Source organism: Petromyzon marinus, chromosome 11 (assembly GCF_048934315.1).
Source record: "Petromyzon marinus isolate PM22_M1 ecotype Great Lakes invasive population chromosome 11, UKy_Petmar_22M1.pri1.0, whole genome shotgun sequence".
Taxonomy (NCBI): Eukaryota; Metazoa; Chordata; class Hyperoartia; order Petromyzontiformes; family Petromyzontidae; genus Petromyzon; species Petromyzon marinus.
Window position 1 is genome coordinate 1,019,932 of NC_133677.1, and position 25,040 is coordinate 1,044,971.

At 54.6% G+C, this 25,040-nt stretch overlaps 1 protein-coding gene across 1 annotated transcript; it reads left to right on the forward strand.

Moving 5' to 3' along the window:
- Positions 1-239: 239 nt before the first annotated feature.
- On the forward strand, positions 240-24,481 carry ZRANB1 (zinc finger RANBP2-type containing 1). The gene is made up of 10 exons (XM_032952478.2): positions 240-462; positions 1,721-3,057; positions 6,250-6,437; positions 7,117-7,270; positions 7,603-7,674; positions 14,174-14,372; positions 16,734-16,854; positions 18,360-18,489; positions 18,876-19,132; positions 19,742-24,481. The coding sequence occupies exons 2-10, from the start codon at positions 1,941-1,943 to the stop codon at positions 19,961-19,963; spliced, it is 2,460 nt and encodes an 819-aa protein (XP_032808369.2). The 5' UTR covers positions 240-462; positions 1,721-1,940; the 3' UTR covers positions 19,964-24,481.
- Positions 24,482-25,040: the final 559 nt, after the last annotated feature.

Below are 25,040 nucleotides of genomic sequence, written 5' to 3' on the forward strand. Positions count from 1 at the left end.
TTCCCCTCGAGGGCCTATAGGGCTTCTCTCTGTGGAGTGTATCCATTGGAATCCATGGCTAAAGTTTCGCTTGAATCGCTGACTGAGTGGCTGGCCGTCGGAACCGGTAACCGATTCGTAAAACGGTTACCGTTTGAGCAACCCTCATTGGAAGCCCGGGCCACCCCCACGCTGCTGTGTTTACAAACTCAGTGCGCGGTGACGTCACGACGCACACGCGGGGGGGGTGGGGGGAGCGCGCCGTGATGTCACGGCGCGTGCGCGGTGACGTCACGGGGAGACGGGTCGCCATGTCGGGCAGGCGTTGAGGGCGGCGCGAAGAGAGGAGAGCGGAGTGCGAGAGGAGAGCGAGGAGTGGGAGAGGGGAGAGAGAGAGGGAGGGAGGGAGGAGAAGGGAGAGAGCGGGGAGAGGCGAGAGCGTCTCCCGGGGAGGAGGAGAAGGAGGAGCAGGAGGAGAGAAGGGTGAGTTCTCCCGGGTCTCGGGCCCGTTGGGTGCCAGGCGGCGCGGGGTGCCGGCCTGTAAACACGAGGGGCCAGTGGGAGGGATGCGGCCTCCAGTCCCCGTGTCCCCGTGTCCCTGTGTCCCTGTCTCTCTGCTTGTCTCTCTCTGCTTGTCTCTCTGTCTTCTTGTCTCCCTGAGTCCCAGTCTCATCCGTTGTACCGTTATGTGGCTGCCTGCCTGCCTGCTCTGTCTCCCTTACTGATTGTCAACTCTTGTTTACTGTCTCCTCTACCTCACTGGCTTCATGTCTGCCTGGGTCAATGTCGCTCCGTCTCCCTGGGTCCATATTTAACTGGAGCCCTGTCTCCGCGTGTCATTGTCTCCTCAGATCCCTGTCACTCTGTGTCCTTGTGACCTGTTTTTACTCGGTCTCTATGTCCCTGGATCCCTGTCGTCCCGGGGTCCCTGCCTACTGCGGACCTCTTTCCTTGAGTCAATGGGTTCCTGTGTACCTGTCTCTTCGGGGTCCTCGTTCCCTGTGTCTGGGACCCCGATCCCCTTCTCCCCGTGATCCCGGCTCCTTGGCACGTCTCCCTAGACCCCTTCTGATCCCTGTCTCCTTGAGTCCCTGCATTCCTGGGTCCCCTCCGCCTCGGTCTGGCCTCCTCATCCCTGCTCTGCCCAAGTCCCCTGGCATCCCGTGCCACTGAGATCCCAGTCTGGTTTCGCCAAAATCTCGTGGAAACAAACAAAGATCCCCCCGTGTATAGCTTCAACAGACTTGGGGAAGTGCTGTTCGTAAGGCCGCCACGGGGTCGGCGGCCAGCACACATCCAGATGGAAAGACCTCATCAGTAACACACCTGAAGAGACCGTTGTAGTATCTACCGCAGGTGTAAATGTGTGTGGTAGTAGCATATCAATATATACCGAGTATCATTAATCCTTTTCAGAAGGATCCTCTGGGATTTTTTGTCAATTCTATCAATGAGTGTTTGATTTCATGTGAAAGGAAACCGGAGAACACAGAGAAAATCCACCCCTCATGCGAGGGGATGACACTCAACTCTCCGCTCAGATTCAGTCCGTTTCTCTACTGCTATCTTTCCTGCTAGTTTGCAGCTCCAAGCCTCCCAACACATTACATCACCAGATAGTCTTCAAAATCTAAATACTATAACCAGGCTCACCCTGCTCACCTGTTGACACCTGATGAAATCGGGCGCATTCAAGAAGATTTGTATAAGTTGAACTTTCACTGTCGTGTCCGCTTTGCAGGTGTGAAGAGGAGGAGGAAGAGGAGGCGGTGACGGTGGCCACATCTCGGCGTGACCTATCCCCGCGACCCTGTGCCCAGCCCGTGACCCCGTACAGCGGTGCCGAATGGTGATCGGAGCGGCACCCCGGGGTCACCGCTGCCCTCCGCTCGCGGAGGTCGCCCGCCCTCGCCGTGGTACGTGCCGCCGCAGCCGCCGCCGCCGCAGCCGCCACCGCCAGCATGTCCGACGGTGGGAGGAAGTGGGGCTGCGAGTACTGCACCTACGAGAACTGGCCCTCCGCCATCAAGTGCACCATGTGCCGCGCACCCCGACGCAGCCCCAGCATCATCTCTCCTCCCGAGGCCGGCACGCCGGGCTCGCCGGACGACGGGCGCTGGCGCCGCGTGCTGACCGACGTCTCCCCTAGCGGCGGAGGAGGAGGCGGCCCAAGCGGGGGGACGCCCATCATTTGCCCGGACGCTGACGACGTGGTGGGCGGCGGCGGCGGCCTCGGCGGCCTCGGCGGCCTCGGCGGCCACGGCGGCCTCGCCGGCCACGGCGGCGGTAACGTGACGGGGGACTCCGCCGGCAAGTGGAGCTGCGCCACGTGCACGTACATGAACTGGCAGCGCACCGCGCGATGCTCCCAGTGCCTGACCCAGCGCGGCGGCTGCCGCACCGTCGCCGCCACCAATCCCGCGCAGCGGTCTCCCCGCGGCGGCAGTCCCGGCGACTCTCCCGGCGCGTCCACCACGTGCGTCGCCCGGCACCGTCGCGGCGGCGGGGCCTCGCCCGTGTCACCCGAGCACGTGGAGGAGATCCTCAACAACGACCGCAACCGGGCCGCGGCGCCGCCGGCCCTGGCCCCGCCGCCATCGGCGCCGGCGCCCCCGCCAGCGTCCCGCGCCCCCGTCTCCCCCAAGTGGATGTGCGCCACCTGCACCTACGAGAATTGGCCCAAGTCGCTCAAGTGCTCCGTGTGCGCGCATCCGCGGCCTAACAACTACGAGGCGGTCGAGCCGGAGCGAGTGGCCATCGACGCTAGGGACGCCGAGAGGGCCGCCGCGCTCATAGAGCAGGAGCGGGCGAGGAGGCGTGCCGCCGGTGGCGGCACGGGCGGCGGCGTGGTCGGTCTGGTGGGCGCGGGCGGCGGGGGCTGCGGCGCGGGCATGCGGCGGTCTCCGTCGTCGTCACGCCGTGATCCGGACTCTCCGCTGCTGGATGTCCCGCGGATAGAGTTTGCTGGCGCCGTGGGAAATAACCGTAAGGAGGATCGCGAGGCGGACTTCAAGCGACTGAAGCAGATCAAGAACCGCATGCGCAAGACCGACTGGCTGTTCCTGAACGCGTGCCTGGGTAACGCAGCGCCCGCGTCTCCCACGTCTCCTCCCTACCTCCCCGAAGCCCCCACCTCCCTCCCTCCCAACCTCGGCCTGTCCCAGTGGGGGGCACCATACTGCCTATTTCCATTTTGTAGCCGAGTTTGGTGTCTGGGTTAGAGCCTAGTGTCCGGTTTCATGAAACAAGTGAATTGAAGGTTACTTAGTTTACACTGGTTTCGATGGGAATCTCCATTAATCGTATGTCATCATCCTTGAACATCACCCCCCCATCACTCCCATCATCTCCATCCCCATCATCCTCTTTGTCATCTCCCACCATCTCCCACAGTCTCAAACCAGACCTTCATCATCCATAATTATCTAAGACCACTGCCCCCTCCCATCATCTCTCCCCATTATGTCATATCACCACCCCCTCATCCTTACCCGTCACCCTCCATCATCTCACAATATCCTTCATCCCCCCCCCCCCCATAACCCCCACCACCCATCACCCCCACCCATTGCTCGCCCTCCCATCACTGTAGCTGAGAGCGACGCTCAGCAGGGAAATTAATTCTCGGATGAGCCGCGCTGCTCAAGATTTTACCGGCCACCCCTGCGTCGGTTCGGATTAGCAGTGACCACTCAGCTCGCACTGATAGTACACGGAGAGAGCAGAGAGTACACAATGCGTACAGAGTGTACACGACGAGTGCTGACAGTACCCACCTTTGTTGAGTGTACGCAGGTGTGTGCAGAGAGTGCGCGGAGTGTGTTTAGAGTGTCCAGCTGTCACGGAGCACATGGGGTTTAGACACCTGGGGTAGAGCAGCAAGTACACAAGTGTGCTGAGAGTACATGGAGTGTGCTGAGATTATTTGGAGTGTGCAGAGAGTGTACATCTTTCACTGATATACACGATGTGCTGAGAGTACATCGTGTTTTGAGAGGACACAGTGTTTCCGGGAGTACACAGCAAATGCTGAAAGTGCTTCGAGTGTTCAAGAAGGTGCTCAATGTATGCTGAGAGTATTCTGCTCTCACTTGGAGTACACGAGGAGTGACAAGTACACACCTGTGCTGAGTGTCGATGGCAGTGCACAGCAGCGAGTACGAACCTGTGCAGAGCATACGCACGTGTGCTGAGTTTCCATGGCAGTGCGCAGCGAGTACACACCTGTGCTGAGCGTGCACATCCACACTGATGGTACATGGCAGTGTGCTGTGAATAAGCGGCTGGTGCCAAGCCTGCATAAGAACTGCACATCGATGCACATTGCGTGGCTGCGGGTGGGGGGGTGAGACGGGGGGGGGTGCCAATGGCAAGTCCGCACACGCCGCTGCCGCCACGGGCGGGCGCTACGGCACATGGCACGATCTCGGCGCCGCGTTCCCACCACCGTTAACGAGCAGCTCGTTAGAGAGATGAACGCCAGCGCCGCCACTGCCGCCACTGCCGCCACTGCGAGAGGAGGCCGGTGCTTTGCCTCCCGGCGAGGCAGGGAAACGGTGGCGCAGCTATTGAGTAGTGTGCAGGTGGCACACCTGCACAAGGGCCCCCAAGGCAGCAAGGGTACAGGCGCCGGACTATGGAGATTGGGGCGGTGGGGGGATGGAAATGGGATAGAGGCCCCCCCATTTCATTCCTTGCACCAGGGCAAATGCCAACCACGCTACACCACTAAAACCCGTCGTGGGCTTACATAATGACCTATATATAGACTTATGTAGAGACCCATAGAGCCGTGTAGAGACTTCGAGCTTCACACAGTCCAGTCAAAGTGATTTCCTGCTCAAATGAGCATTGAGGTGTTACTCCTCTTCCATTTACACCTTGAGCCAGTGGTGGAAGTTCCACATTCCTATGGCAGAGGGTGAGTCTATCCATCGGATAACCACCGTTGACTTGCCCACAGAGTGGTACTTCGCATAGAGCCTCATAGGCTAACAATGAACCCACAGGCTATCATTGCACCTATAGACTAGCAAAGGACCCAGTGGTTTGGCTCTCGAGTGTGCAGTTCCTTCAACTGCACTAGGTCTCTCATACTGGAGGGGGAGCCTATGCGGTGGGGTCATTCGAATAATCGGGGGGTGAAATTGGAATGGGGGAATGGAACTCCTCATTTCATTCCTTGCACCGGGACCCATGCCTACCACGCTGCGCCACTGCTGGGAATGGCACGGGTGCGGCGGGGGTGAAGGAGGATGGAGGACGTCGCCCTAGGACCCATCTGTGCGTGCCGTTTGCGCCCGCTGTTTAGCCAGCTGCGTGCTGTTGCGCATGTTGTTTCGCCGGCTGTGTGGAGTTGTTCTGCACCTGCCCCTTGCTCGGCGTTAGAGTTGGGTTGCCGTTTGTTTTTGGGGAGCTGGGCGGGTAAGACGATCTGTCCTGTGGTGGCGACAGCGGCAGCAGCAGATTGGTTCTCGGCCGGTCAATGCCTAAATAGTAGCTCCCGGGAGACAGGGGCAGACGTAGATCTTCCCGTTCCTCCCTGCACCTCCCTGCATCTCCCCATGCATCACCGCGCATCTCGCCATGTCTCTACACCTGCCTGCTTCTCCCCATGGCTCTCTACACCTCTTTGTTTATCCCCATGTCTCCCTGTGCCTCGCCCGCTCATCTGTGCTGCAAGCAGCAGAGCAGTGTGAGTGCCACTCTTCTTTTCCTGAGCCTGTGCCACCACTGTCCTTGAGGCTCCCCATTACTCAACAGTTTATGATAAGAGATGTAATCTGTGTTCTCTGGTACCGGTGTGTCCGTGTATGCCACCGCGTGTCCTTGGGAGCCCTTCTGTGTCTCCCGCTCGCCGCATGTACCTGTGTGTACATCTCTTGTCCCTGCGTTTCCTCTTGGGGCCCTGTGTTTTGTATGGCCCCATGTGTCTATGTGCCTCTGTGTGTGTCCCTGTCCCCACGTATCTGAGTGTAGCTTCGTGTCTGTGTGGCCATGCATCCCGTTACCTCTCTGCATGTCCCCGCTTACCTGTATCTCTTTCCATCTCCCCGTGTCTCTAAATGGCTGAGTCGATCTCCGTCACCCCTTGTCTCCACGTACCAGTGTGCCTCCGTGACTCCACGTGCCCGTGTATTGACGCTCCGCATTGCTCAACAGTTTGACAACAGAGTTCAAGTTGTCTCTGGTCCCCGTGGGACCCTCCTGTGTGGTGTCCCCGTGACCCCCGTGCGGCCCCGCGTCCCCTCCCCTGCGTGCATCACCCAGGCGTGGTGGAGGGCGACTTTGCGGCCGTGGAGGCGTACAAGTCTTGCGGGAGCGACATCGCGCGCCAGCTCACGGGAGACGAGGTGCGGCTGCTCAACCGGCCCTCGGCCTTCGACACGGGACACACGCTCGTGCACCTGGCCATCCGCTTCCAGCAGCAGGACATCCTCGCCATGCTGCTCGCGGAGGTGCGCAGATCCCCTCTCCGTCCCTTCTCGAGGGACGGACATCGCCAGCACCATCACCGGCGCCGAGCACATCCCTCACAATCATCACCGGCACGATCACCAGCGCGGTCGCCAGTACCCACCTTCCCAGAGACGCCAAGGCATCAACGCCGCCGCTGCCACCATCACCGGCCCTCATGAACGCTGAGCCCATTGCTGTAAATGCCACCATGACTGCACCAAGCCTATCGCCGTCACCCTCGCGGACATCATGTCATCACCGTCACCAAATGTTACCTCTGCAGCCACTGAGCCCTCAGTATCACATTCACCGTCATCGATACCATCGCCTGTACTGAAACGGTTACTATCACAGGTGTGCTGTGTGTCCCTGGTGAGAGCTACACAGGTGTGCTGTGTGTCCCTGGTGAGAGCTACACAGGTGTGCTGTGTGTCCCTGGTGAGAGCTACACAGGTGTGCTGTGTGTCCCTGGTGAGAGCTACACAGGTGTGCTGTGTGTCCCTGGTGAGAGCTACACAGGTGTGCTGTGTGTCCCTGGTGAGAGCTACACAGGTGTGCTGTGTGTCCCTGGTGAGAGCTACACAGGTGTGCTGTGTGTCCCTGGTGAGAGCTACACAGGTATGCTGTGTGTCCCTGGTGAGAGCTGCACAGGTGTGCTGTGTTCTCATGTGCCCCCAGGTCTCCCAGCACGCGGCCAAACGGATCCCGGCGTTTGTGTGCCCGGAGCTGACGGAGCTGATCCGGCGCGAAGTTGCCACGTCGCTCCACCAGCGCAAGGGCGACTTCCCCTGCCACTTCCTGTCTGACCTCCTGACCTTCACGCTGCCAGCCGGTGAGCCACGGTGTGCGAGACGGGGTGCCACGTGTGTTGTGAGGCGTTTGATGTGCTGCGCTCTGTGGTGTGCGGCGTGATGCATTGTGTGGTGCGCGGTGAAATGCGGTGTGTGGTGTGTGGTGCGTGGCGTGATGCGGTGTGTGGTATGCGTGAAGGCGGAGTATGTTTTGTGGTGTGGGGTTTACGCCATGTGGTTTTTAGCTGTGTATGTGGTGGTGGTTAGCTTTGGTATGTGTGGTGGTGGTTAGCTGGGTAGATGTTTATGCGATGGTGGTAGGTGCTGGTGATTGTGGTAAGCGGTTGTGTGGTTGTGGTTGCCGTGGCTGCAGAGATCGAGGAGCTGCCCGGACGCGTGCAGGAGAAGCTCTACGATGAGCTGTTGGACCGCGACGTGCAGAAAGGTGAACTCTCACCCCACGCTTACCACACGCTCGCCACACTCTCACACCTTCATTTCTAAGTGTGTGCGTTCTTGGTGAGTGGTATATTCTCTGTGAGTGTACTGGGTGAATGTGTGTTGTGCCCTCGGCGGGCGAGTGAGCAGGTGAGTGAGTGGGTGAGCGAGGGGCCGGGCGAGCGGCCGAGCTACTGGCTGCGTTATTTTAGGCCCCAGTGTCTGGACGCGACTGCGGCCGTGTTGGCGTACGCCGATGTGAGCCACTATTTCCACCGCCACTTCACCCCTCCTCCCCCGCTGTGCTTTACCCCCCCTCCGTCACCCCCCCGCCCCCTCCCTCCCTCGCCCACTGGCCCACGGGAGGAGCTGTTTGTGTTGGCACAGACCGCAGCCCCCAGGCTTCCTGAGCTACATCACAGGGCCTGACAGAAACCCCCCGTGCCTGCAGCACACACGTATATCGAGAAACACTGTATATACGTGTGTGTGTGTCTGCAGCACACACGTGTATACAGACACTGTATATACGTGTGTGTGTGTCTGCAGCACACACGTGTATACAGACACTGTATACACACAAGGACAAAGATCCCCCACGTAGCCCCAACAGACCATTGGGGACAGTGCTGCCAGTGAGCGAGCACCTATGAAGGCCGGTACGGCGCACAGCCACACGTGGTGTTGCCGGAACCACGCCCGGCCGCCTTTGTCTCGCCAGTGCTGATGTTTACACGCCGCACCAGGTGCTTCTTTAAGGCTGAGGCGACCTACTAGGCAATTCCTAGGACCAGTTAAAATATATTCGTCGCTGTTATTGGTCACCAGTGGGAATTGAACATGGGTTACCGGGTTCATAGCGCATTGTGCTAACCCACTGTGCTACTGTTCACACATTACACAACAACAGCTGCCATTGGCCACTAAGTTGCTGCCATGTCACCACAGCACTTGGGTGTAGTTTGAGGCCACGTGAAGTGTGGAAGGTTCACTGGCATGAGGTCATGGGACCAGACAAAGATATTTTGTGTTGACTGACTGATATGACTGGTTTATGAATCATCTGCGCTCCTCCGGGGACCAATTTGCTGCGTTTTAGCGGCCCGGCGCTTCGCTCGTTGTGAGCGTCACTCCTCTGCCCTACGTTGTTGTTGATGGGTGCCTCCAACTGCTAAGTAGAGTCCTTTACAAGCCACCTCCATAGACGCCGATCTTGACACCGCTTGTACCAGTGATCAGAAAGTCGACTCGGTTACAGATCCTCCTGTACCGTATCAGCCCATCTCTTCCCTTGCCCATGCCCTGCCAGTTAAGCACCCTCTATCTGGCCAAACAGAAGCTGCTTGGGCATGCATTGGATGGGCATGCAGGCTACGTGTCTCATCCACCACAGCCTTGCCTGGCGGAGAAACTCACCAACGGGACTTTGTCCAGATATTTCAAGCATCTGTGAGCTTCTCATACAATCCAACCTGGTGAAATCAAGTATGGATCGTAGGCAAGCCACCCTGAATGTTTCAAACCAGCGCAGATGTTCCTTCAGAGGGGTCTAGGCTTCGCAAACATAGGAAAGGGAGGGCATAACTGTCGCCGAGAAGACCTGGAGCTTAGTCTGGAGCGACATGCCAGGTAGCTTCAACACAGTGTTATGACTAATTCGGAGTGAAACATTTACTGCTCATCAGCACACAGCCTAGGTACGTAAACTTCTCCACTCTCTCTACAACCAACCTATCACTGATGGCTAGTGGCCGGAGGGGAGTATTTGATGACACAATACCCAGGAAGGTGCTTTTGTTTTCGTGGGGCTGTTGGTAAGTCTCCACCTCTTTGCCACGGCACATTCCAGGTTCAGAAATAGATTCCCCAACTCAGAGTGTGCAGCAATTACAAGACCATCAGCATACATAACATGGTTGACCAAGAGGGAGACATGACTTGACTGTGCTCAGGCATTGATAAGCCTCCCATTGTATATCTAGCAATTTTAAATTCCTTCAGTACAACCATGGAAAGCTCCTCAAACTACGTGGTATAAAATATGTTACATAATGCAGGGGCCAGAGGAAATTCCTGTCGCACCCCAAGGTGAACAGGGAATGGCTCTGACTCCTGGCTACGCAGCTTTACCCGGGCCTGCCCACCATCATGAAAATCCCTCATGATTGAGGGTCAAGGACCCCCAAAAGCACAAAAAAGAATCAATTCATGTTAATAACTACATAAACACACCCGCATACACAAAAAACAAAGACACTCACCCACCTGCTTCCACACAAAATGACACCATTTTGCTCACAAAAACAACGATTGAGTATGTAATGTTTATTAAACTGTTGGGTAAGTGCTGTTAGTGGGCACCTATGAACGCCAGCACAGTATACGCAATGGCAGAGCCAGGATTTTCAGGTAGGGGGGGCAACCCCTTCAGCAATGAAAAATGATAGAGGAGTTGTTAGTAAGTAAGAAGTTGTTAGTAAGTAAGGAGTTGTTGGTGAGTAAGAAGTTGTTAGTAAGGAGTTGTTAGTAAGTAAGGAGTTGTTAGTGAGTAAGGAGTTGTTAGTTAGTAAGGAGTAGTTAGTGAGTAAGGAGTTGCTAGTAAGTAAGAAGTTGTTAGTAAGTAAGGAGTTGTTAGTAAGTAAGGAGTTGTTAGTGAGCAAGGAGTTGTTAGTAAGTAAGGAGTTGTTAGTAAGTAAGGAGTTGTTAGTAAGTAAGGAGTTGTTAGTGAGTAAGGAGTTGTTAGTAAGTAAGGAGTTGTTAGTGAGTAAGGAGTTGTTAGTAAGTAAGGAGTTGTTAGTAAGTAAGAAGTTGTTAGTAAGTAAGGAGTTGTTAGTAAGTAAGGAGTTGTTAGTGAGCAAGGAGTTGTTAGTAAGTAAGGAGTTGTTAGTAAGTAAGGAGTTGTTAGCAAGGAGTTGTTAGTAAGTAAGGAGTTGTTAGTGAGTAAGGAGTTGTTAGTGAGTAAGGAGTTGTTAGTAAGTAAGGAGTTGTTAGTAAGTAAGGAGTTGTTAGTAAGTAAGGAGTTAGTAAGTAAGGAGTTGTTAGTAAGTAAGGAGTTGTTAGTAAGTAAGGAGTTGTTAGTAAGTAAGGAGTTGTTAGTAAGTAAGGAGTTGTTAGTAAGTAAGGAGTCGTCCCTTGCTTTTTATTTGACGCGTGTGCGACGATGGCACAGCCATCGATCGAGGGTCGAATTCGAACCGCGTTGTGTGATCGGCATCGCGCTCGCTGAGGGTGAATGCCTTCAGGGAAGTCGTGTGCTGTGTACGCAGCTGCGCACAATTCTGTGAGTCACTTATAACTGCTTTGCCGTTACTGATTGGCAATTATGGACTCATACTATTGTCCAATCATCTCATAGAGTCCCTGGCACATAATAATATGCTACACAGTGGCAGTGGGGGTCGCAAAATGCCGATTTATTACTAATAAACCCCAATGATCCGATCGAAATGAGGATTTCGATCTGATCATTGGGGAGGCACGTGCCACCCCACCCTCCCTCCACTGGCTCCGCCAGTGAGTACACGAGGGCATGAGTGGCCAACACCTTACCTGGCCACCATTGTCTCCCTGAGTCCTGATCTTTCCACTCCACACCAGGTACCGCTTTTTGTGTTTAGTTCGTTGTCCTCCACTCGCACCACCGATTTAGCGCGGTTGGCTACGTACGGTGCGAAAGAAGTTCAACCGTACATTTAGGTTGAGTCACCTACTAGGGGAGGCTCGGGTCCAGTTCAAATAATCACCACTGTTATTGGTCGTGAGCAGGAATTGAACTCGGGTCGCCGGATTCACACGGCAGCGCGCTAACCACAGCACTACCGCTCGCTCGTGCACACGCACGCACGCACACGTACCACGCACGCACCCCCACGTGCTTGCACACGTAATTACACTTGCACAAGTGCACGAGCGAGAGCGATGCCCAGGCACCCCACGCCGCTAACGAGCCTCGCGCACCCGGCAAATGTAAGGAAACATATGTGGCATAAACGTCTCTCCCAGGGTGGGGGGCAGCCTGCGGGCCGGGAGCCAGGGAGACGGGTGGGGGGCCTGGGGTGGGAGGGATGGTGGGGCGGGGGGGCACCTCCAATAATGTTGGTCTTGTGGGGGTCAGATTGACAGATGCGTCAGCACGGTACAGCCGTGTGTACGCGTCTGTACGTGCGTACGTGTGCGTGCGTGCGCACGAGTTGAAAGTCTTCAAAGTTCACCTCGCCTGGCACAAGTGCTGCGGAGATCTGACTGTCATTTCGTGGTGAGCGACAGCTGTTGTTGTTGTGTGGTGCGTAAGTGTTCGTGAACCTGTGTTGATCGTTGATGTACGTGTGAGTAAATGTAAGTGTTTGTATGAGTGGGGAGCGGTAGTGTAGCGGTTAGCGCGCTGTGCTATGAACCCGGAGACCCGAGTTCGGTTCCCGCTCATAGCCAACACCGGTGACGATTATCTGAACCGGTTCTAGACCTCCCCTAGGTCGACTCGGCCTCAAATGAGTACCTGGTGCGGTGTGTAGTACATCTCCACTAGGGAGACAAAGGCAGCCGGGCGTGGTGTTGGCTACCCACCCCCTCATGTGTCGTACCGGCCTTCATAGGTGCTCACTAACAGCACTTGCCCCAACAATCTGTTCAGGCTATACGGGTGATCTTTGTATGAGTGTGTTCATGTGTACTATATTTGTAAGTGTGGATTGGTGTGTTTGTAAGAGTACGAGTGTGTACCTATGAGTGTGAGTGTATTACGATCGTGTATGTGTGAATGTGAACGTACATGTGTCTGTGCATTAGTGCATATAAGAATGTGTGAATGTGAGTGTGGAGATATGTGTGAATGTTTGTGTATGAGTTAGTGTGTGTGTGTGTGCGCGCGTGTGTAGATGTTTGAACACACGGCTATGCCGCTGAACTGGCAGACGCCGCAGCCGGCACGGGAATCCCTGCCACGGCCGTTAGCTCAAGGTCACCTTCATTCAGCACACCGCCTTCCGCAGCCTCACACCATCATCGAATCATCACCGGCAGCCACGGTCAATCCACTGCTGGATGAAGGCCTCCCCAAGAAGCTGTTGCCATCTGTCACGATTTTGCGATGCGACTCCACCTGGCGCCATGACCTGATTTCATCGCTCCGTCTTGCTAGTCGGCGTCCTCTCTCGCGCTTTCCCTCCCTGTCGTCCTTTCTAGCCGTGACGTGTCCGGCCCCAGCCCACTCAATTTTCTTCCACAGAATGATGCCGTCTTTGCCCAGCGTGTGGTCTCTAATCTACGTGGGTCCCTCTTTCTGTCTCAGCATAAAATAACATCTTATGATCATTGTTATCAGAGATGATGATGATTTGCTCAACACCACAGTGATGGAAGACTTAATGAGTACTCCGCATAGCCTCTCGCAGACTGTTGGGGAAAGTGCAGTTAAAGAGCTCCTATGCACGGTGCAGGCCAGAACAGGACATGAGGCGATGGGTGGCGAACAACTCGGTGGACGTTCGGGATCCCGTGACGTCATTCCCAAGAGTAGTCCGTTGTGTGCCGGCGTCGCGATCCTCATTTTGCCAAATTCGAAAGGTGGAACCGCAAATCACTCGCCAGGGATTCCGCATACCGCGACCAACCATCGCCCTCTAGTGGCAGCAGACTCATGGCCGCTGGCAGGCCACGTGCACTGAACCACTTTGTGTCACACAGCGACAGCTCCCACTGGGGGTGCCCTTCGAATGTTTGAGATTGGGTGTGACACATGAGGCGTTTTACTTTTCTGGGGCATTTCAGCGGTGCATTATAAATGCAACATTAATTTATTTGATGTTGATTTAGGTTTGTGCACTGTTTTATGCGTTTTTTGGAATGCAGTTATGTGCTGATTTCTATTCGCTTAATCATTGTATGTCGTTTCCATGTATGTATGTTGAACTCCTTTCACACCGTACGCAGCCAACCGTGCTATTTGGAGGTGTGGGGGAAGAACAGCAAACTAAACACAAGGCAGTTCTTACGAAATTAGTTTTCAATCTATATTTTAAAAAAATGCATAGCTCCAGTCACTTCCTATTATCGGAAGGAGGTGTGTTCCAGGCGGGCGCAGAAGTGCATCTGAAAGCGTGTAAAAGCAGTAACTGTTTTTGTTCGATGGCTAGCCGAAAGACGCTGTGAGGATGACCGGAGCTCACATGATGGTTGATGCTCCTTTTGTTATTGCTTTTGTCGTTTTGGTCACCCAGGTCACCACTCTCGAGTCCTAACCTGGTTAAACAAAATAAACGTGAAATATTAAGAAAAGAAGAAGATAAGATTATTATCCATCCCCAAAGTGGAAGGGGAACTGCGCGTTGAACTCCCGGAGATGCCCGGCAGTAGTGCGTGGTAAAGGCTCGGCACACGAACCAACCCGGACAGCCGTGCCCGCGAGGTCGCGGGTCAACGGCGGCCCTAACGGCGGCCCTAACCCCGACCTCCCGACCTACCCCCCCCCCCCCCGACCCCGCCGTCCGTCCCGACCCGTGGGCACGCAGAGCTGGAGGAGGAGTCTCCCATCATCAACTGGTCGCTGGAGCTGAGCGAGCGTCTCGAGTCGCGTCTGTACGCGCTGTGGAACCGCACGGCCGGGGACTGCCTCCTCGACTCGGTGCTGCAGGCGACGTGGGGCATCGACGACAAGGACTGCGTGCTTCGCAGCGCGCTGCGCGACAGCCTCCACGACTGCTCCCACTGGTGAGAGAGTGGCTCACGTGTGCGCGCGCTCGCGCTGTGCGTGTGTAGTGTAGTGTTCATCATAAAGGTTTTTGGGTTTGATCGCGTAAGTATCAATGTGTCGGAACCCTCCACCACCCGACACAGCCAATTAGTAAGGGATTTGTCATGTAAACAAAACGCCAATTAGTTACTACTTGGAGTGTAAATCCACAACATTTACAATTTGAGTAGTTTGACGTTTCGCTGGTAATCACAACCAGCATCATCGGACGATTTGCTAAAAATAGAGCAAGATGAGCCCATCAGGTGCAGAAATCAGAGGAGGGGATGGTTATTGTAATTTTATAATAGATTAGTAAACAGTTAATTAGTATGTGTTTCCTCTATAAGGAATTGTAATTGTAAGATGTATTACTTAATAATACGCTTCCAGGCCGCACTAAGCCTGTAGCTGTCAGAGCGGTGAAATTATTTGCATTTCTCTCAATTTCAATGGATTCTCGAATTAGTCTTGACCAGTAATAATTCGTTTTACATAACACTTCAACGTTATCAAGATCAATTGAGTGTCCTTGTTGGTAAGCATGTTCTGCAACTGCCGACAGTTGTGTTTGAGAGTATTTAATATTTCTTTGGTGTTATTTTAGTCTTACGCTAATGTTACGTCCCGTCTGTCCAATATAGTATCTGCCAAGTAGGCAATTAATCCGATGTTGATTACTTAGGCAATTAATGTTTAGTACAAGATACTCGTTTTTTTATTTTGTGTACCGTGCCAAATCTTACATCGATTTTTTTTCTTTTCCAAAACTCGGAACTATTTTGTCAGTCACTCCCGCGATATATGGTATTTTAATCGTTTTAATAACCTGATCGCTTTCAGCAGTATTGCTGTTCGATCTTGGTTTGGCATTCAATGCTCTGTTAATTTGAGCATTATTGTAGCCATTCAATCGTAAAGCTTCTTTCACATGTTTAATCTCTCTCCTCAGACTTTCACCATCTGACACTGTTTTAGCCCGATGTATGAGCATCTTGATGTGTGCGTTCCCTTTAAGTAAACGCTGTGTGGTGTTCTTTTACCATTTAGGCCACGTCCAGGCAAAATATCCAGGAAAGGGAGTGTGTTGTTCACCTCCATTTCCATGGTGAACTGGATGGCCGAGTTTTGTGAATTGGGATGATTGATAAATTAATTAAGTGTATTTTTACCATGTGGCCAGACAACCAAAGTGTCATCTACATATCTAAACACAAAATATGTTTTAATGTACTTGTAGCAAGAGCTCTTACTTCAAAGTCTCCTATGTAGAGATTCGCTATAGCAGGAGACAAAGAAGAGCCCATTGCTGCTCCTTCCTTTTGTTTAATTAAATCACCAGATTGGGTTCAGTGATGATGTCGTCTTGGTCTATTTAAGACCGGAAGAAGGTGGATGGGTTCACTATTCTGGCAAACGCCCGATGATGCTGGTTGATGTAATTACCAGCGAAACGTTGTACTACTCAAATTGTAAAAGTTGTGGATTTACTCTCCTACACACCGGTGGGCTGAAATAGTAACTACACTATACACTACACCATATACTACACACTACACTACACCATACACTACACTACTATACACTACACTACTATACACTACAATATACTACACTATTATACACTACACCATACACTACACTATACTAGTAACTAATTGGCGTTTTGTTTACGTGACAAATCCCTTACTAATTGGCTGTGTCGGGTGGTGGAGGGTTACGACACATCTATACTTACGCGATGTAACCCAAAAACCTTTATGATAACATTGGTCATGAAAGCCTAATAGGTGTTCAACTGGTAGTGTCGTGGTTAGCTCGCTGCACTATGAACCCGGTGACCCGAGTTCGATTCCCGCTCACGGCCAACACCAATGACGATTATCTGAACCGGTCCTGGGCCTCCCCTAGGTCGACTCGGCCTCAAATGAGTACCTGGTGCCGTATGTAAACATCGCTGCTGGGGAGACAAAAGTGGCGAGAACCAATATAGGCCATGCCGGCTTATGGGTTCTCGCAAACAGCACTTGCCCCAACAGTCTGCTAAGGCTATACGGGGGACCTTTTTGTGTGTGTGCGCTGTGTGTGGTGTGGTTAATGTGTGGTGTGTGTGTGGTGTGCTGCAGTATGGTATAAGATAGTGTGCGTGGGGTAATGCAGTGTATCCGTGAATACACCACGAAAACCAAATGCACATCGGCGACTTGGGCTACGGGGAACCACGTAATGATGACAGCGATGACGACGAGATTACGCTGTTTGGAGGGTGTCGCAGGAAAGCAGCAGCATTCGCGTGGGTGTCGCAATCAGGCGGTGTGTGCGGTGTGTGCCGTTTGAAGGTTCTACACCCGTTGGAAGGAGTGGGAGTCCTGGTCATCACAGAGCTTCGGCCTCCACTTCTCCCTCAGGGAGGAGCAGTGGCAGGAGGACTGGGCCTTCATCCTCTCGCTCGCCAGCCAGGTCAGTCCTGGGGCGTGCCGGTCGTGCCCAACTCGAGGCCACACCGGGTTGGCCTCAGGCTGGCCACACCGCCTTTGCGGCAGCTGAGATGGGTGCTTAATGCGGGCGCCGTGTTCTCCTGTGATCTGGAACGTAAAAACGAACCCTAAGTTCATCCTCAATTCCATCCCAATTACGCAATCGGCGCCAACGTCACTCGGCGAGAAGTCCACACGGAGGAGAGCAGCGCCAACCCTATGTGTTGGAGAACGTCCCGTGGAAGTGGGCACCACAGATCTACTCCCGATGTCCTTCCAGTGACCTCTGGTTCAGACCGTTAGGGGGGCAGCACTTGGCCACCAGCGCCCTCCTGTGGTGTGTACCACGGCAGCCTAGCAAGGCCTGCACGCCTGGGCAGCCCGCACACGGTGCCGGTCCGGCCTGTGTTCGTGTGTGTTAATGTGGTTGTATGCGGGTATGTCAATGTGTGTCTTTGTGCGGTCGGGAGTGGTGCTGGCCACCCACCCCCTCGTCTGCAGCGCCGGCCTTCATAGGTGCTCGCTAACAGCACTTGCCCCGACAATCTGTTAAGGCTACACGGGGGATCTTTGTCTTTGTGTTTTCGAGTGTTGGCGTGCCGGTGTGTTTGCGGAAGCGCGTGTTGCTTTGTGCGCCGTCGACACTTCTCGGCATGGCTCGCCTAATTTTATCGCTCGCGAAAGGAGTGTTTACTCCCCTTCCGTTTTTATCGGAGACATTAACCGATTGCAATTACCGCTCAGCAGTGGAGGAGCGCGCCTGCTTAACGCAATAAATCGCGCTTTAACGAGGCGCTAATGAGGCCCCGGGCCTGCTCGTATTATGCTAATTTTAATGACGCGTCTGATTTACGCAAATTGGGGAAAATTGCCGGCGCGTGGTCCGTGCGCGTCTCGTTTACTTTCCCGCGGGTTCGGTTCACCGTCCGGTAGGAGGGGGCTGCCCGTCGCTCGAAGCGGCAAATTAAACTCGCAGCCCCTGGTTCATCCACGGCACGATGTCGACCATGGTGGGGGGGGGGGGGGGGGGTTGTTTGACCGTACTTTGCCAGTGCGGGTTGGGGATGTGGCTCCTAGGATCGGTTCAGATATCGCTCGTCACTGATGTTGGCCGTGGCTGGGAATCAAACTCGGTCACCACGTTCATAGCAAAGCTAAGCGCTGCAGCTCTTGCTCCAACAGTCAGTGTTGTGCGACACTGTGCGTGTCACCGTGTGCTACGGTTCACATGTGAGCTGCGCTTTGAATACGATGACCCAAATTCGATTCCTGCTTATGGCCAAAATCAGTGATGATTATCAGAACCAGTTCTGGGCCTCTCTTAAGTCGACTCAGCCTCAATTGAGGGGGACAAAGTCAGCCAGGCGTGGTGCTAACCACCCACTCCCTCGTGTGCCTTACCTGCCTTCACAGTTGCTCGCTTACAACACTTGTCCCAACAGTCTGTGAAAAGCTACATGGTGGATCTTTGTCTTTGTGTGGATACAGCCGGGCTCCAGCCTGGAGCACACGCACATTTTTGTGCTCGCCCACGTGCTGCGTCGTCCCATCATCGTCTACGGAGTCAAGTTTTACAAGAGCTTCCGCGGGGAGACGCTGGGATACGCTCGCTTCCAAGGTCCCACATTCACCACCCACACACCCCGCACACACCATGCACACCCCGCACACACCATGCACACCCCGCACACACCATGCACACCCCGCACACACCATGCACACCCCGCACACACCATGCACACCCCGCACACACCATGCACACCCCGCACACACCATGCACACCCCGCACCCCATCAACACCCCGTACCCCATCAACACCCCGTACACCCTGCACGTGTCTAAATCGTCCACGTCACGTCACGTACACCCGACATCACTTCCACACCCAGCGCATGATCCCTGCCCAACACGTGTACGCGTGTACGAGCGCGCCGAGTGAGCTCCCAGCGACGCACGCGATGTACGAGGGAGCGCGCGCGTGTGCCTGCGTGCGTGCGTGCGCAGGCGTGTACCTGCCCGTGCTGTGGGAGGCGAGCTTCTGCTGGAAGTCGCCCATCGCGCTGGGCTACACGCGCGGTCACTTCTCGGCGCTGGTGCCCATGGAGAGCGAGGGCTACGCGAGCCCCGGCGCCGGCGCCAACATCGGCGGCGGTGGCGGCGGCGGCGGTGGCGGCGGCGAGGATGAAGGCACCGTGACCTTCCTGCCGCTGGTGGACAGCGAGCGCAAGCTGCTGCCCGTGCACTTCCTGTCGGCCTGCGAGGTGAGAGACGTCGGACGCCGCGGGAGTCGCTGCGTACGTTTGCTGTTGGCGCAACCGTTCTCGGGCGATACAGTCGACTGCTTCATGTGGACAGGAGTCGGTTTGACACGTAGGCTGTAAGAAACCCTGGGTAGGCACCCGATCTCTTAACTGTTGCTCTGACCCTGCACAATATCTTGACCCAATGCGTTTATACCCAGGGGTTCAAATCATATTTTGTATTTTCACCCCGGGGTGAAAATTCTACGAGGTAAAAATTGTCTCACATTTCAGTGGTCTCTCGCTGGTGCTGCAGAATGTTTGCACGTTCTCCCCGTGGTGGCATGGATTGTTCTCCAGGTCCTCCGGTTAGTCCCTCCACATAGAGAATCAACATCACTTGTTTAGAGTATTTGACTGCTGTAGTAAATTTCCACGTGATAAGCCACGTGGTTGAGCTGTCATTTGTGGCCAGGTCACTTAATAAGAGCTATACAGCTCATTGGGCCTTACATGGTAAAATAAAAAAATGGTTTAGTAGTTTAGACTGGCGCTAAACCCCTTTCCTTCTTCCCCCTCCTTCCTCCCTCCCTTCCTCTTTCTCCTCCATTCCGCTCTTCCGTCCCGCAGATCGGCAGCGAGGAAAACCAGGAGCGGCTGCTGCGGCACTGGCTGGACTGCTGCGTGACGGAGGGCGGCATCCTGGTGGCACGGCAGCGCGTGTCGCGGCGCCGCCACCCGCTCGTCACGCAGATGCTGGACAAGTGGCTCGAGCGCTACAGGCACCTGCAGCCCCGCGGCCCGGGGGGGGCGCTGTCGGACGGGGAGGAGGAGGACGAAGAGGACGAGTGACGACGACGGCGGCGGCGACGATGATGAGTGACGATGGCGGCGGGGGCGATGAGGGGCGAAGAAGTTGCTCGTCCATTTCCGGCGTTTGTGGGGCGCTAAAACCGCTCCCCACCTCGCCCCACCGTGCCCGCACCACGATGAACAGCGCCCTCGGTGGAAACGAGCGAGGGGCGGCTGTGCTTCAGCCTCTCTTCGCGAACCGCCCCCCCCCCCACCCAGCCCTCTTTTCTCCAGCACCACGAGCCAGCACTATCGCCCATTGGGAGGGAGGTCACAGGTCAAGAGTTATGAGTAGGTCAGGAATTGTGGCATTGCCAGAAAAGTCGGCGGTGGGTGAAAATTATGAGGAGGGTCGGAGGTCGGGGCCGGTTGCCAGTCGAGTCGGGTGTCCGTTAACCCTCAAACTCGGCGCTTGCAATTGTGGGTGGAATGGAATGAGACGGAATGAGACGGAGTGCGATGGAACACAAGCCGCTGTGGTGGAAATGGCGGAGGTCATTGTCAGGCTTCGGGTAGTTGGAGCCCAAGTCACGCCAGGACAGCACGGGAACGACGCGGTGAGGGACGAGTGGCGGGGGGGGGGGTTACTGAGTGAGCGAGTGAGTTCCTGCCGATGGGTTGCTCATCACGTCATCAGGGTGGACGTTTCACTGTACAAGGACGAGTTTGCGGGATGGGACACCCTGCCCTATGACCCTTGAGGTCACCTTCCCACGCTGAGGTTAATTACTACAAAGACACACATACACACGCACAGACACAGGCGAATACACAATACATAAACACGTACACACGTGCACAAATTACGCACTTAGGTGAACACAGAGAGATGGACACACAGACACATAGCCGAATACACGTAGACATACCTAGTACGCAGACACACACAAACTCACGCATAAACATAAGCACAGATGTAACAAAGACATGTCTATGCAGACACGTAAACATACGGACAATCATAAATATATAGACACGCGTTTACAAAGACAAAGACACTCGAGGGGTTGTTACGGTGAGACACAACAGGGCTGACACTACACACGATCGTCGGTACCACGTGATATCTGAACCTGTCCTGAGCTGCCGCCTCCTCTTGGTCGACTCATTCTTAAAACGGAGTCCTCGGTGCGGCAGCGACTGGGGAGTGGGGAGGCGAGGCGGTAACCACAACAACTCCTCCTCCTTCTCCTCCTCCCCGTGTGTCATGCTGGCCTCACGAGGTGCTCGCTGACATACGCAGCACTTGCCCCCCCACCCCCTCCCGTGGTCTGCGAGGCTTGGTGGGGGACGTTCGTCGTTAATCTTGACACGCACGCGTACACGCACGCGTACACGTCGTGTGGATGCTGTGTACACGCACGCGTACACGTCGTGTGCACGCTGTGTACACGCACGCGTACACGTCGTGTGCATGCTGTGTACACGCACGCGTACACGCACGCGTACACGTCGTGTGGATGCTGTGTACACGCACGCGTACACGTCGTGTGCACGCTGTGTACACGCACGCGTACACGTCGTGTGCATGCTGTGTACACGCACGCGTGCACGCACGCGTACACGTCGTGTGGATGCTGTGTACGCGCACGCGTACACGTCGTGTGGATGCTGTGTACGCGCACACGCACGCGTACACGTCGTGTGCATGCTGTGTACACGGCGGGTGCGCACACGCAGGGTAGATTCGGCAGTTAAATACACGTGGCTGAATTGGTATCGGTTCGGAAAATAATGTTAAGTTAAAAGAGAGTCTCCGCGCAGTGGTGCCATGCCTCACAGCAAGAATCACCCGAGTTTGAGTCCCGACTTGGGTGCCCCCCTTTCTGTGTGGATGTCGTACGTCCTCCCCTTGGTTCTCCCTTTCCTCGGGGTTCTTCAATGTCCTCCCATTGCAACAAAAGAACCCCCAACAGTGTAACTGGTATAACATGGGACGTTTCTTGCCAGTATCAAAATATAAGAATATGTTTTAACCTTTTTGGCAATTACCGGTATTGGTCAAAACATCCCATTGCTGCAAAAGCTCCCTGCAGAATTATTCAATTGAGATCACACGGCAGCAGTAACAGCAGCAGCAGCAGCAACATCGCCCCCTCTCTGCTGTGAAAAAATAGAATGGCAGGACCCTCTTTAAAAAAAAGTCTTGAGGGTCCGTGAGGCTGTCGTGGGTTAACAAGCGTCGTCGTCGTCATAACCGCGACCGAGACTTGCAAGAGGAGGAGGAGGCGGCTAACGTGTGTCAATGAGTGAGAATATATCAAGCTGCTTTAACAACACACACAGATGCCTGTGTGTGTGTGTGCGCGCGCGTGAGTATAGTATGGATCCAGTGTGCGTGCATGCTCGATGTTTACTGTACTCACATGTGCGTATGTTTGGGTGTGTGTGTGTACGTGTCCCAAGAGAGTGTGTGTCTGTATATGCGTGCGTCTTTGTGTAGGTCTGTGCATGTTTGTATTTGTATGTGTGTGTCTCAATGTGTGTCTGCCGCTGTGTTTATACACAGCCCAGCACACAGCACACACAATACACACCGTGTACATAATATACATACAGAACACACCAGTAGGTAGTCATTAAAAGGAACATGACCTTTGAGAATGAATTGCTCCCTCACCTTGTTCATTAATCATTGACCTTGCTGCCGAGTGCGATTTCATAGACTTGTTAAGAATGTGACAGATTCAAGCTTCTTTATATTTCACAGTTTAAGCACTCGCTCCTTGCCTGCCTCTACCCCCCTCCTGAGTGAAGGTGTATGTACCCCCGTTCTCTCCACCCCTTTCGGCCCAATACCTCTCCCTTCCCTCCCTCTCTCTCCTCCCTCCCTCTCCCTTCCTGCCATACTCCCGTGATCCCCGCTCCCCCACCGCCAATATCCCCTTCATTCCCCAGCATTAGCGCTTGGTCCTGACTGATGTGTGTACGAAGGGCGGTGCTTTACGTTGCCTGTTCATAACTAGCGTGTTGCGATGAGTCTGTTTTTGATTATAGCCTCTTGTGAAATTATCCACCACTCCCCCATGTGGCCACACCGCCTCGCTACGATCAATGAATTATTCGAGCCCCATGGGGTCCTGCGTCATGGATTTTAAGTACGGGATCCCAAGGTGGTCTAGATCATTGAATATTCGCTCCCAAGTCCCTGGGTTCTAACCCCTAGGTCCTGAGTTTAGAGCCTTGGGTCCTGCGTCATGGATTTTGAGTCCATGGTCCCCTCGGGTCCTGGAGTTTTGAGTCCTGGAGTTCTGAGCCCTGTGGTTCTCAACCCCAGCGTCCTGAGTCATGGCTCTTTGAGTTCAGGGCCCTGTGTAACACAGATACCTGGGTTCCGAGATCCTGGGTCCCTGTGTCTGTGCCACTGGACTTGGGCCGAGTGAGGCGGTGAGGCCTCTCCCCTATTATTTATTCTGTCGTTGCGGCTGCGTCAGTATTCGCCGCTGCCCGGGGAGGGTGGGGATCTCTGTGAGCAGAGCGCCCGTTTCCGGGGGTCCCCACATCCCCTTCTGAGAGTTCAACTGTCCCCACAGGTCGCTATGTTCACGACCCCCCCCCCCCCCCCCCGTATCACCAAGTCCCAAATTTCCCGCGTCCCCCCTGGGCGAGGGATACCGCGTGACGTCGTCCCCACGCCCTTGGTCCAGACCCCCAAACCCTCGCCAAGGGGACAAGGGGGTGAGGGTCGCAGGCGATATGAACTTTCAAACTGATAACGAACACCAAGTTAAAGTGGGTGTCCTAGCAAAGCGTTGGAGGTGGAATTAGAACTGGGGGGGTGGGGGGGGGGTCGCCGCAGACAGGACTACAACTGCGGGGCTGTGAAACTTAAAGGATTGGGCTCGTGCTGGGGGCTAATTGCCCCCCCCCCCACCCCAATGAAAAGCGTTTGGCGGTTGTTTGGGGTATCACCTGGTCATCGTGTGCAGTTGGCATGTGCTAGTATAGCCCACTGACCCCTATGGGCTCTGAAACCTGGGCTGTGCTCACAGGAGGACGTCTCAAGGGGAGCGGCTCGACACGAGCTCCCTGCTGCTGCAAACCCCGAGTGGAGGTTTGCCTTTAGGGCCTCTTGCCTCCTGAATGTTCCGCCGCGTCTACTTTGTCGCATTTTTCAGTGTTTTTTTTTCGTTTGCGGAGTTCTATTGAACCTTGAGCACAGACCGACACGGGAGGGTGATGCCAAGATCCGAGTCTTTAACATCGGGTGACATCCCTCCCGGCACACCACATCCAGTAAACCTATCGATGTGGCTGTGGTTGCTACCACACGCGCACCTTATTCCAGGAAAATGTTGTGAGAAATTCAGACCTGCAATTTGGGGATCCGGCCTGCGGTTGGGATTCACTCTGGGAGTGAAGTTGGCGGGGTCTGGGAAGTGGTTATACGTTCCCCCTGTCCCCTCTGAACCCGTGTCCTCCCCCCTCTCCCCCACCGCGTACTCCCTGGCCCCCCGTGCTGTTCCCATGTTCCGTGACCCCGGGCCGTGTACCTCCCAAATAAATTACCTGATTTGACTCCCCGTGACTCGAGCCGTTCTTTATGGGATGGACAGCTGATCTACCATCACTACCTACATCACATCACCCATAATCGTAATTTAATCATCGTTACAATCTCATCAAGCACCTTCATCTCATCATCACCCACACTCGCACAAACATCCAAACCTCTTCCACTCCGTCGGGCGGCGGTGGCTATGCCCGCTTGTGTTCCAGCATTGTGGAGAATCTCACCACGGCCATGATTGTCAACACCGGCACCACCATCCATGTCATGAACACCGCCTACACCACCATCCCCATCATCGGCACCACCTCAATCACTATGTTCGTCATGCCATTAAGCCAAACTTTATATGACCACATTCATTATCCCCATAATCACCTCTAACGCACCTTCGTTACCACCATCTTCACCATCACCAACACGAGTGCGCAAATCTCGAGATGTTTCGTTTGAATCCCGCACCTCTTAGCACGGTTGGCTACGTACGGCGCGAAAGAAGTTCAACATACACACGTACGTCATAGTATTTTCTGAAGGTTCCCGCGTAGCTTTACGAGATTGTTTCGA

What these genes read in the sequence shown, in the direction of transcription:
- ZRANB1 (XM_032952478.2), top strand. Translation starts at nt 1,941, where the DNA reads ATGTCCGACGGTGGGAGGAAGTGGGGCTGCGAGTACTGCACCTACGAG. An exon ending in GGGATACGCTCGCTTCCAAG is followed by an intron (nt 18,490 to 18,875) that starts GTCCCACATTCA and finishes GTGCGTGCGCAG; the next exon opens with GCGTGTACCTGCCCGTGCTG. An exon ending in ACTTCCTGTCGGCCTGCGAG is followed by an intron (nt 19,133 to 19,741) that starts GTGAGAGACGTC and finishes TCCGTCCCGCAG; the next exon opens with ATCGGCAGCGAGGAAAACCA.